The 13,781-nt window shown below is 30.6% G+C and overlaps 1 protein-coding gene across 2 annotated transcripts in view; it reads left to right on the top strand.

The window, feature by feature from the left end:
- Nucleotides 1-13,781, top strand: part of wapl (cohesin release factor wings apart-like) — a 436,770-nt gene that overhangs the window by 174,251 nt on the left and 248,738 nt on the right. For both annotated transcript variants that reach the window (XM_089596620.1, XM_089596619.1), the window contains exon 4: nt 504-752. In XM_089596620.1, the coding sequence (XP_089452746.1) occupies nt 504-752 (249 nt within the window). The remainder of the gene's footprint in view (nt 1-503; nt 753-13,781) is intronic.

The following is a 13,781-nucleotide window of genomic DNA, read 5'->3' as shown; positions in this document are numbered from 1 at the left end:
TAGCCAAATGTCCTTGATAGCTTAAAATAAATATATAGTTCTATTGTAAAACAGCCTTTTTTCCATTCTACCCCATCTTTTATTAAATTTTACATGAGTACGTTCTGAAGTGCATGCTTGAGTTGCAGGAAATAAAGTAGAGCTTGCATCTAATCTAAACAAATTTTCACCTGTTTGGGTTTATTACTGTATGTTTTAATATACCAGATGATGAAATTAAAATTACCTAACTGTTTATTTAATTCATGTATTAAAATGAGATGATAAAAAACACTGTTATTTAATTTTAAGTAATTATTTATGTTATATAAACCATGTTATAATTATTATTGGTTGCCTATTTATGCCTGCTGAAAATGAATAGTAAATAATGACTGTATGAATTTTTATGTAATAAAATATTATTTTGTAGATACCACTTGACTTGTAATACTAATTAATGAGTAAAACTTGTTATATTCTTATTTTTAACTAACATGGTTTATATTACCTTTAAATTTCAGAGTCTTGCACTGTGTACCGCAACAGTTATGTTTGTCTTAAGTCAAGATCGACTTGCCATGGATTTAGACAGAGATTGTCTTGAACTAATGTTAAGTCTGCTCGAATCTGATGCTAGCCACAAAAATGCTCTAAATGATTGTGGTTTAAGTCATGCAGAGTTATTAAAAAATAGAGAAAAAGTACGGCAGCTATGCGCAGATATTCAAGAGCAAGGACATGCACAACATTTAAATTTAGACAATATTACTGTAAGTACTCTACAGATTTAATTTATCTTTTTTCATGGACATCATTTTATTTAGTATGAATTATTTTTGTTCTTCCTTAAGAAAAAAGTAATTTAGAAACAGCTAAATAATCTGCAAGTAATTTATAGAGAACTGACACATATGCATACATAAGTTTTTAAAAATAAATTTAAAAAATGTTCCTTTAAAGTAAAATAGTAAAACTTGAAATAATTTATTCTCTATACTGGCAAAGAAAGTAATGAAGTTACTAGATGCCAAGTTAAATGAAATTTCGATATGTTGCAGAGTAAAACCAAATATTTTAAACGTATGTCAGCTTTAACATTAAATTTTTTTACAAAACAAAATAAAGATTATTTCTAGAGCAAAGAACAAAAAATTCACACTTGTATAAGTAGTATGGATTGCATCTCGTGTTTTCTAGGGGATGAAAACCATTTTTTTTTTCGTTATTATTAAATACTAAATTAGAAAATCACAAATGAAAATAAATTTTTATTCATAAAATTTATGACTAAAGTTTCAGCAATTTCATCAATTTCACTCATAAGGGTATGGTAATGTACACCTAGAAAAAATCAAGAAATACACATTTTGAGTAGTTCAATTTCGTACAAAGTTTAGGGGTTTTAGAGGTGGCTGATTGCAAATCTATCATCAGGTTTTGAAAATTCAAAAAAGCAGATCCAATATGTTAGACGAAATAGTCCAAAAAATTTTAATTTGATGACGAAGAATGGTGTAAAAAGTTTTTGAGATTAGTTATTACCAATCCGTCATCAAATTATGGATATTCAAAATGGCAGATCGAACGTAGTGGACGAAATTATGCTGAAGATGCCAGTTTTTAGGATTTCGAAATATGCTTCACTATAAAACCATACTACTTCAAACTCTTGAAAATTAGACAAACATTAAGCTGTCTTCTTATTTTACTAACAAACTCAAAACTTCGAAGCTCTGAATGTCAAAACTGGCATTTTTAAACAAATCAACTTGAAACTCCAAAGCCTCTGACAGACTGGAGGCCTGTCGTTTATTACCAATAAACCTCCAACTCCTGAATCCTGAATAAACATGTAGCCCATTTTTTTCTTAACTAATGTATACAATATTTCTAAAACCCTAGACAAGCTTAGGCCCATATTTTTGAACCAACAATTTTGAAACTCCTACGCTGCAGACATCCCAGAAGCCTGTGTTTTTAACTGATAAACCTCATACTGGCTGTAAATCTGTACTTTTTATCTGATGCACCTCTAAACTTCTAAACTTCAGACAGACTGGAAGTCTCTACTTCTTAGCCGATAAACGTTTAACTACCAAGCGCCAGGCAAACCAGAAGCCTGTATTTTTTAACCGATTTACCATAATCTCTTGAACCTCAAGTAAGCCAGAAGTCTGTATTCTTTTAACCGTTACACCTCAAACTTCTACACTAAAGATAAACTGGAGGTCTGTATTTTTTAATCGATAAATTCTGAACTCCAGCAGGCCGGTATCCTATGTTTCTTTACCGATAAACCACATACTTAGCTATAATAGCTTCTAAGCTGTGCATGTATGATTTTGAGATTGTAAGGGGTTCTAAAGTTCTAAAAAAAGATTTTTTTTTTTAATTAATAAGCTCTAAAACGTAAAGTGACCTACAGTGTCCCACCATTTCCTACATATGCTACTAGAGCTCCGCCTCCTTGCGTGCTCTGCTTCCCAACCTCTTGATCGCTAGTGAATTTTAATAACATGCAAACTAATCTTCTTTTTCTAGTATGTCATTTTTTGTGATTTAAAAAACGTAATACGAATAAGACTTAATTCAGCATGGATAATGTATTTTTTTTTAAATTTGATAAAAGTGATGCCAATATTTTATGGCAATTACATGCTGTTTTTTCCAGATGTAAATATCCTAAATGCATTAATATTTAACATGAATTGCAAAATTTAATCACTTGGGTTTAAAAGAAATTTAAAAACAGCTTTTTGAATTCTTCCAATAATGAAACTGTTGCTTTAGTCTGCTGTCGATTATGAGAGAATCTAGATTTAGCCTCATCATCTTTTGTAACTATATATAAGCTTTTTTCTGCTTCTTGTAAGTTGTGAAGTTTTTTGCTACAATTTATATTTTTATTCTTTAAATTCTTCAGAATTACTTTTGTCCGTGTTATTTATACTACGCTGTCGATTATCTTTGTGATATTCAGCAGATGATTTTGATATTTTGCTACACAGTTAACATAAGACAGTAAAATTGAAAATAAAATGAGTGAGGTAATGGGAACATGATAGATACTTTAGTAGAGAAAACATTATAAAAGTGTGCATTGACAAAAAAAGTGTTACATAAAAAATTCGTACCGCTTGTTACTGGATTTTGAAGTAAAAAAAACAACTTGAAATAGTTTATTGATAGGTTGGATCAATGTTCCATCACCGATAACATACAGGCTAAGAAAAAAATAAGAAACATTTTTTGAGTGAAGTAATTTTCAATACTTTTGATAAAATTGATCGAGTTTGCAAGCCTCGCAAAAAATATTCTGAGCTTGTTACGCTAATAAAAAACCGCCTAAAACCTGAAGCATTATATTAAGTGTACAAAACAAAATCCTGTCAATTCAGTCAATTAGAGGACTGCAAAGTAAAGAAATTAAAATGAAACCTGTGAAAATGGAAAGTCCAACGATGGTGATGAAAGTAAAAAAATGGTTGGCTTGCGAAGCAGCACATGTAGAAGCAAAGAAATTACAATGCAAATGAAGTTCTACGGATTATAGTAAAGTACATAAAGTAAATATTTAACTTAAGAAAAATACAGCAAAGGCAGACATTCTAGACGTAGAGGCAGAGGTAATCAAGGATATTCTACGAATTCAATCACACTTATAATACTAGGGGTAAAATTATCACAACGAGGAAGATACTGACCAGCAGCAATAGCAAGCGAAGCTTCAAGAAATTGTGACTGTGATAAAGTGAACCATTTTTCGCCAGAATGTTGTTATCGCCAGTATTCGTGTAATATTTGTAAGCGTTCTAGTTATTTAACTACGTTAACTATTAAAAGCGCGTGCGTGAGTAATAAAAAGAATGTGACAGTTAGTTATGTAGTTTCTGCAAACAAAGACAGCGGTACAGATAGTGTAACACGCGAAATAATACATTTGTTTTGTAAATCAGATTAAACAAAATTTATTATTTACAATCATATGTGCCTGAGAAAACATGAGTTCAAGCTCAATATTTAACAGTAAAAATAAATACCCCTTAATTTTTTATGAAAATTTATTCTTTTGTTGTGGTAACTGTAGTACCGTTAACGTATATGAAAAAGTTTTTTTATAATTAAAATGTTTGAATCGGATACCACGCTCATTTATCACTGTATAAACCAGTAGGTATGGCAAGTAAAAGTCGAAGCAGACGAAATTTGTGTGTCTACTGATGTAGGGTCATTGAGTGGGATTGATAGCTTTTATTTTATTATTTAAAATTTCATGCGATTGTTTTGAAAATTGAAGTGAACGAGAAACTGAAAAGTACTTTAAAAAAACCACGAATTGGTATGTATGGGTAGGGGATATTTGTAACAGGTGAAATTCAATTGGAGTTAGAAAAAGTTAGTAAGCCAAAATATTTGCTTGCGCAAATAGTATGAATGGCGTTAAAAAAGCGAATTGTAAATAAGTTGAATCGACAAGGAAGATCGGCCTAAGGATAGATCGAAGTGATTGAGCACTCTGAAACTGCTACTCCAGTAGTGCTTGTGCTTAAATCAAATGGTAGTATATGCATGGGTGCCAGTTTTACAGTTAGTTAAAATATTCAATTAATTAAAATAAGGCATGCAGCTTTGAATTTTGATTATGCAGTAGCCTGGTAGCAGACAAACATAAGGTATTCGAAAATATATCTAAACGAAGCATATGAACAAGTTCACATCAGATGTTGCTTACAGCTAACACGCACATGCGATGGTTAAAATGTAAATACATGTCTTTGAGAATAAGTCCAGGCCCAGTAATTTTTCAGCTACATATGGAGATCACAAAGAGCATTCCTGGAGTAGCTATTGTTGTGGATAACATAGTTTTAACGGGTGAAACAACGGATAAGCAATCGGTAAATTTAAATAGTCTGAGAAAAATTGATTGAAGTAAGTGGGAAAAAGTGGAAATTTTTTAAATATTAGATAATTTAATTGGGTTCTGGAAGTAGTCGTTCTTAAATAAAAATTGACCCACATAAACATCACGCGATGTATGGAACAAGTCGGCCCGTGGATAATGATGATTTAAAGTTATTTGTGGTAGACTAAATTATTAAGAAGAGTTCATAAATAAGTGTGCAGAAAAACTTGTGGCATTAATCGAATTTTATGGAAACAAGAAATTTTCTTGGAATAAAGCACGTAAAAAAACATCATAATCCGCAATTACCACTTATTTTGACATTTGATACACTGTCGCAAAGGTTTTTAGCATATTTAAGCCAACATTATTCAGGCGATGAAATGCTAGTAACGTTAACTTTAAAACAGCTTGATGAAGTGCAAATAGTAAATGGATAAAGAGGCAGCTGCCAAAACTTTCGGAGTATCGCGATTTCATGACTATGTATGTGCACATAAATTTATTTCAAGAACGAGAAGCAGACCACTCCATAAAAGTTTTGGACCAGAAAAAGAAATAACGCTGAGTGCAATCAATTGTGTCTTAAAAACGATGTATCAATTGATCGTGGTTGTTTAATGTATAGGTGACGTGATTTCACTACGAAATATCCTTGTGTAAATTGTTAAACAATTAGGCAAGTGCCACTTGAGCATTATTAAAATGAAATCTCTAGCAAGATTAGTTTTGTGGTGGCCCGGTCACTCTCAGCGAAAATTACTCACTAATTATATGGGAGCTTACATGAGTCTTACATATTTTTCGTTATTAGATGCACGTTCTAAGCGGACAAATACATTCATTGTAAAAAGTATGTCTGTAAGCGTGACAGTTGATTAATTAAAAAAAAAATTTTATTCACGGACTGTCTCGTCACGTAGTTACGAATTCTGAGACACGTCTTAAGAGTGAAGAATTTCAGACTTATTTAATAAATTTAGGATTTTTTGGCACCAAATTTACGGGCTAAAAATGGGGTAGCAAAAACTTTTCTTAAAACATTACAATGGAATGTAAAAGCTATGTAGTAAATACTAAAAGAGTTGGTGTACAAACAGCGATTTATAGACTTTTATCTGATTATATAACTACAAAGCATTGCACAACGGTTAAACACTTATCACATAATTGTTTAACTATAAATTAGGAATTTCTTTACATTGAGTACAACTAGATGTTAAATGCTGTATTAAACAAAATCAGGAAAATCAGGTAATGAATAACATTGATGAGCGATTCAAAAAATTTGAAGAAAATGATCTTACAATGGCAAAATACTTCGGTAAATATTCTAATCCAACGATAGAAGCAAAAGTTTTAAAGAAGCTGTTTTCAAGTAGTTGTTTCGTTGAACTTCATGGGGAGGAGTCCATAAATCACGTGAGAATCAAACCTCTGGATCTCCAATATCCCTCATAGTTCCTTTACCATTAAGATGATGTAAAATTTTAATTAATTCTTTGTTTTTTCTTGTTATTTTTTTATGTTGAATATTATTAGTGGAGCAGAATTTACTTACATATTAAAAATAGTTCCGAGTATAATGTACGTTCAAAAATTCAAAGATGTTGCTATGCTTCAAGTCTAGTAAAAATTTTTAACGAATACCGAGTCAGTTAAATATCGATAACTCATTTTCAAAGTTTATATAATGTAGATAACATTTGACATTAGTCTGAGCTTTTTTTATGAAAATTAACAAATTATACCATCAATGATTCGATGAGTGGATATTTTATGACATAAAACTCTTATTTTTTCATGATTAACGGTATTAACTACAATTGAGATGTGAAAACTCTGATCACATATTTCTACTACATTATTTAAATGATTTTAATGAAATATTAAAACTACATTTGTAAGTCATGTAAAATAAACGATTCATTCATCGTTTTTTCTAAAACCTGGAGATGACAAATTTTTTTTTCAAAAAGTACTATTTCGCATTTTTTATCTACATTTTATAAAATTATGGTAAGAAATACAAATCTCTGCAAGTAACCAACCTATTCGTAAATTTTGCTGATTATTAACTGAACCATCTTTATTTATATTCTTTATGTTGCAAAACTTTATTTATTCATTAATGAAATTACCTCTAGTCTGCGATAAAAAATGATAGAGAAAAAAATTTAAATAATAAGGCAAACCACTTTTATTTAATCTATTCTTATTAGGTATAACAAGCTACTACTACTACTAATTTTAATTTCCTGTTCCTAATAAGCACCCTAATTTGTCTTTCATTATTTGCTAATTAGTTGCCAAATTCAAAAATTTGTCGCTCTAGTCAGTTTATAACAAATAGATATAGTGCTAGTCTGATATCAAGTTAGCACATCACTCAGCATATTTCCTCGTAAGAGTGGTGTGAAGCAAACTTACAGGCACCAAAATTTTTCGCTAATTTGTCGCTGAAAGATAGCACTATTGCTGCTTTTATTACAAACCCAACGTCCAACTGTCCAGTGATTAACGTATTCGAAGACGTCTAACTAGTTCTACATCGAACATATCTTCTTGTCGGAGCTACATTGAGCAAATGTGCAGACAGTAAAATTTTCCACTTATTTTTTGCTAAACTTAATTTATTTACATTTTTAACGTCACAAAAAGCTCCTGAAATGGCCCAAAATCACACGGGATTCCAACAGTCTCGCCCAAAAATCGCACAAGTTGCTTTATTAAAAGTAAAAATCTGTAATTTTTATTTTTATTACCTCTAAGCTGTCTCAATCAACACAATTTAAAGTACTATAAGGCTGAATTCTCAGGTGATTATGTGCTGAGATTAGGAATTAGAAAGGAAGCAAGACACACCAAAAATAACGATTTGTACGGGTCTTCTAAAGAACATTAATCATTGCGGTGCACAAATAGAGAGGTGTTAACTTATGTGAAAACATAACCTTAAGTTTCAGTGTTTTCAATATTTCTGTATAAAATCAACGTAAACAATTTCAGGAAAAATCAAAGCATATTTGCAAAGTAATTATAAATGAGTAAAATATGTTCTTTGTGCTTTTTCTCAAACATAACCTTTCAAATTATTTCAAAAACTCAAAATCTCTAACGGAAAGATTGATTGATAGAATAGAAATAAGAATTTTCATTTATGCTCGCATGTGTGCAATCTAAATAAGAAATTTTATTTTTGATTACATTAGTGCGCTTAGCCTAATACTATGGACCTTTATAGCCACAGTATAAGTACTATATACATTCCGGAGCACACATTATAATGAACATGCTTATAAACATCCATAACTTCCAAACCCTTATTTGTTTATTTACAAACTTTCGTTCTCTGTGTTGATTCACACATATTTTGATTACTTTCGAAGTTTTTATTTCTACGGTGTATCTTATGTGATGCACCCTATTTTTTTCAAGTGGATTTTTTGTAAAAACCAAAAAAATATCATCAATGCCATAACTTTACACAATTGACAAGGAGTTAGATGAGTTTGTAAACTACGACCAAACAACGTAAGCGTATTTAAGGTAATGCATTACCGTCAGTCATACTGTAAAGCTCACGTTCATGATAGTTATAATTATTACTATCTCTGACAACTCAAAGTGGTTAAAAAACACAATAATAGATGATCCATAGTGCATTAAGTCCTCAAAAATCTGGCAAGTCTGCAATTTTCTCTGACCATAGGCTTTGCACTCATTCTTTATTAACCCAACGGCTTGCATACAGCAAATTGTCTGTTAATAGTGGGATTGGAACTCTGTCAATATACACCCTTGTAGACAACGTAGAAAGCTGCGAGAGAAGTAGTGCTCTAGTTAGTTGAGTAATTATTGTATAAAAATATTTGCTTCTGATAAAGTAAATGTTGAATATCATTAAGCAATAGAATAAAATATACGTCTTACTATAAAAAGGTTTTGTTATCACTGTCAACATAAACAGAACAGTGCATGGTATAATTAAAATAATTTTGTCTTTTATAGGTAATATAAAATTAAAACCATGTATTTAAAACTGGAGAAAGTAGGTATGCTTATTCAAAAGTTTTGACAGCCCTTATAATAAGAGTGAGTAACAATTTAATGAAACACATTTTTTAGTCTCTAAATCGCTACTTCGATGTAGTCCATCAATGCCTTTAGGTACCACTAAACATCAGGTAATACTAAACAAAAATTGGTTTTTTTTTTTTTTTTTTTCTTAACATTAAACGTACGTACGAATTATTTTAATATTTTTACCACTCGTATTTTTGAGAAAAAATTTATTTTCTTTAACAATTTTATATAGGCTTTTATGGAGGTCATTAATTAAATTTTATTCAATGTAACTGTTTTCAAAGAGGTTCTTGGGATTTTTTTCTTTAAGTTGTTTATTTTTTTCTAATAAGCTTATTTTGATGTAGGAGACATTTTTGAACTGGTTTTAAAAAGTTTTGATTTATTCAAGTGACAGTTTGAATACAATTTAACTACTGAACCCCATAGAGTCTACGTGAAGTTGTGAAATTAAATGAGTTTTTTAAAAATATTATTTAAGTTTCTACTGTATCACATACTACTGTATTGGGTAAGTATTTATTTAGTCTTGGTTTTTTTACGTATTTGTAATTACATGAAACTTAGCTTCAGATTTTTTAGATTTGTGTGATTTAAATAGTATTCAATTGTAATTTAACTGGAAGTGAATTGCAACTTGAATCGTAAATTATAAATTACATGGTATCTAAAAAAACTCGTGCCTTATTTTTTATGTTAAAGAATTTCAGCAGTATCATTCAGAGAGAAGAGGAAGGGGAGCCCCAAGCCTGTGTAGCTTGGTATTTATTACTGCGTACCTCCTCTGGCAACCCAACAAACTTAATGATTTTTTACGTTTAACGTTGGTATTGTTTTAAATGCACTTTAATATCACTTTCAAATTTACTGCTAAATCGTTCAATAATATTTCATTTGTAGGTAAGGTTTTTTTAGTAGTTTTGCAGCTTCCAACAAATTAAGTCCATGTGAACGACATAAAGTTACGTTTCATATGATAATCACATTATTATTATTTTTGTAATTTTTTCAATGTAAACTACAGAAAGTATTCCAAAAATTTATACACGCTCAATATATTTCAGATTATCAAGAAAAATGTATACAACCATTATCTGCATCTTTTATTTATACTTCCCAACCTTCTTTCTAGTTTTTGGGTACTATGAATTGAGACAAGTTGCGTTTAGAAATTTGAAAGATTTTACCTTATGCAACCCAATCCTATTTTTAGGTGCTTTATTATAACATTCGTATACATTCATGTAGATATTTAAATGGTATTCGATCGTGCTCCGATCATTATTTTATTCTTTAATCACTCATGCTTTAGTGTCTTCCTTTTCAATTAAAAACAGATTTCTACGACTTGCGTCTAATATTGATCCAAATTTTATTATATTTATGTGATACACGAGCTAATAACAATTTTGAAACATTTTATCAAACTCATATATTGATTATTATTTTGAAAATAAAGTTAAAATATTTCATAAAAATTAAAAAAACAATGCAATTTTTAAAACTCTTGTATATATTTCATTTTTTTCAACCCAGCCGTTTATCAGTATTGTGAGATAAAAAATAATGTGCTGGGTGAGTTGGAGTCGGTTGTTAAAATCAAACTGTTCATCGGTTGTGTTTATTACGTATTAATTTTTGTAGTGAGAAATAATTATCAATGATTATTTAAACTTGTTTTCCTTATTTATTATTATAAAAATAAATTAAATAGCAAGCAATTATCGGTGACACGTAACAAACTATTTCTGAGCATTCTTTGATAAAAAACAATTTATTATTTGGTAACCGAGCATTGGCAAGAATTAACTCAATATTTTGCAATATAGTTTCATAAAAAAAGTTAGGGGTGAGCAAGCGTTGGTGATAGTTAAAGTGTATAGTTTTTAGTACGTTTTAATAAACAGAGTCGTTTTTGTCACATAAACACTATTGCTACTTGGGCTATTTTTTTGCCAGAGAGACCGTAAAGTAACCCCGATTGGATGGTGCTTTTGAGATGAACACTGTTTTTCTACCAAAGGTGCAGTATCCGTCCAAATGTTAAGAAAAATGCTCGAGGTAGGAAACAATTTTTAAGGCAAGCTAGCAACATCCGTAGGAATCCTATTTTTGTTAATATATTAATTAACATAAAAATCAATCAGTATGCATAGTCAGAAATACTCAACTAAAATTTTATTTATTTAATACTAAAAAATAGATTTCTTACTTTTTTCTAACTCTTATAATTATCAGCTTTCTTACTACAATACTTTAAATAGAATATTTACGCATTACGTACTAATTTTTGTAACAGACAATACTGAGAAATCGTTTTTTTTTTGTATTTTTTTTGTGGATGTTATTATCATGAAATACTGCTAAGCAGTTTAGTAACGTATTGCTGATTGTTTTTCGTTTAGTAGTTAATTTTTTTTATTAGTCTGGACAATTGTGTGTTTGTAAACTTTGTATGTTGAATTCTAACTTTACTTCTGAAGTAACAGCAAGTGTATAAGATAAATTAGAAATTGAACGAAAAAAAAAAAATCTTTTATGAGTAATTTAGAAAGGTTTACTATTGGAAGACTAATAATGACTTAGATCAAGATGAAATTACAATTAATCACTGTTTAGTTGAGTTTAAATGACGCAGGTCTGAAAAAAATTTTATTATTAGAAACAAGTATAAAAATTTTTTTTTAAAACCATTTTTTAATATTATTATCCTTGTACATTAAATTTGAATTAAAAAATGGCACTCAGAACTTATCGTGTGAAGGATTGTTTTCTTAAAATTTTAAACACAAAAAGTTATTTCAGTATTTCAGTCATTATATTTAAAAAGCATTTTGTAGAAAAAACATCATTATTTACTGATACGTGACATACAAAAGTTGGATGATTGATACAGTTTAGAGTTTAACCATTCCTTTGAAAACATACACATTTATGGCTGTTATTGTTCAGCGATGAATAAGTGTCAAATTTCGATGCCTAAGTACTTGCTCGAAGCCGCTCCTACGAGGGGCAAGGGTCCAAGTCTATATGCGGCAACTCTACACACCATGCTTTTTGTATATCTATACATATTTGTTAACATGGGCGTGTAGGGTTGCTGCTTGTAGGCTTAAACCATTGCCCTACGAGGAAATATGATAAGTGTGGTGCTAGCTCGTCGTATTCAAAGACTTTATCGCTAGCCAGCTGGAATCAAGACTCGCGACAAAATTAGCAATAGCGTCATCTTTTAGCGAAAAAAATTGATGCCTGTGAGTTTACTTCCCGTCGCTCCTACGAAGAGGTATGCAGATTATAGTGATATTTTAATGTCTTCGAGGACGTTAATCACTGGACGCTGGGCTCGCAATAAAATCAGCAATAGTGTTTTCTTTCAGAGAAAGTTTATTGACAAATTTGGGTGCTTGTAAGTTTGTTCCATGCCGCTCCTACAAGACCATACGCAAAGTGCTGTGCTAGCTTGAAATGAGACTGGCACCATGTAGATATATTATGAACTGACTAGAAAGACGAAATTTTGAATTTGGCAACTAACTAGCAATAATTAGTGACAAATTTTGATACTTATTAGGAATAGGAAACTGAACTTAGTAGTAATAGCTTGATACATCTTGCCATTGTTAGTAATTGATACTGTCATAAACATAAGTGTGAGGTATGTGCTGACAAATCATTTATTTTGTCTATGTTTGATTGTGCACTTCGAATAAGTGTACGTTTTCGATTTGCAGCAGTTAGACCATTAATGGCTGGAACTGCTAACAAGAACCGTACCGTAAATCATCTTTAGATAGAAACATTTTAAAAAATACTACCAACAAATCTACAATAAAAAGGTACGAAGACTGACAAATTGTTTAGAAAATATTGCAAGTTTGCTGTCATCAGATCTCAGAATACGAGTTGATTGGGTACTCGTTTTACTAATTTTTTTGTAAATTTTGTGCGTGTCCTCCTATGGATGGGCTCAGAAACAACATTGTTATCTAGAGAAAAGGTAGGTGACGAACGCGTAGTCATGGCAGAAAGAACAAATAATTGACTCTATGATCTACCAATCGCGGGTACCTGAATACTTCTGTCTCACCAGGGGTACCATGCAAGTTCTTGTTTTTTATGACGAGAAAAAGTGGCGGGGTCGACACTTATAATGGGGACTTACCATTTGCCACCGTGAGACAGTTGGCTTCCAAATGCTTTAACCAATAATAGAAATATACGTGTGTTTTTGTAATTAGGACGTAAAAAAATTGGTGCTAGTATATAATAAAAGATGTCGGGTAAGAAAAACTGTACTTTATTAATAAATCTAAGATCTTACAAGAAACAAACTCGAATGAGAACCGTTGGAGTGTGAAGCTTGTAAAAACAAATCGAATTTCAAAAACGAAAATAATTTAATATAATATTTTCTGGGATTATTCCCTTAAGACTAAGTTCTTGGAACCATAAATATCGCACTCTTTGTCATAGTGAAACTGCTCCGTGGGACAAAATTCATAACAATTCGATTATGCAATTTGGCGACAATATACTGTAGTCGCAAATAAACAACTTATAACTAAAATTCAACTTCACTTAACAAAATTACTTATCTGGAATTTGTATCCTTTTGAATTCAACGCAATAATTTTTAATAATTCCCATTGATTATTTCAACTAAAGGAAAAAGTATTTTGGATTAATTAATTATTCCTAATAAAACTTGTTAATCGTGGGTGATCTTCGCAACAGTCTAATTAACTCAACTCAAATAACCAATCACGATTCTAGAAAAAAACGGAGGCACAGCGTAAGAAGAAAC

The sequence above is a fragment of the Copidosoma floridanum genome, unplaced genomic scaffold (genome assembly GCF_036245765.1).
Source record: "Copidosoma floridanum isolate Cflo_tuat_1 unplaced genomic scaffold, Cflo_Japanese_pri ptg000030l, whole genome shotgun sequence".
Lineage (NCBI taxonomy): Eukaryota > Metazoa > Arthropoda > Insecta > Hymenoptera > Encyrtidae > Copidosoma > Copidosoma floridanum.
The sequence above is the reverse complement of the archived record's forward strand: the minus strand, read 5'-3'. Positions and strand labels throughout refer to the sequence as shown.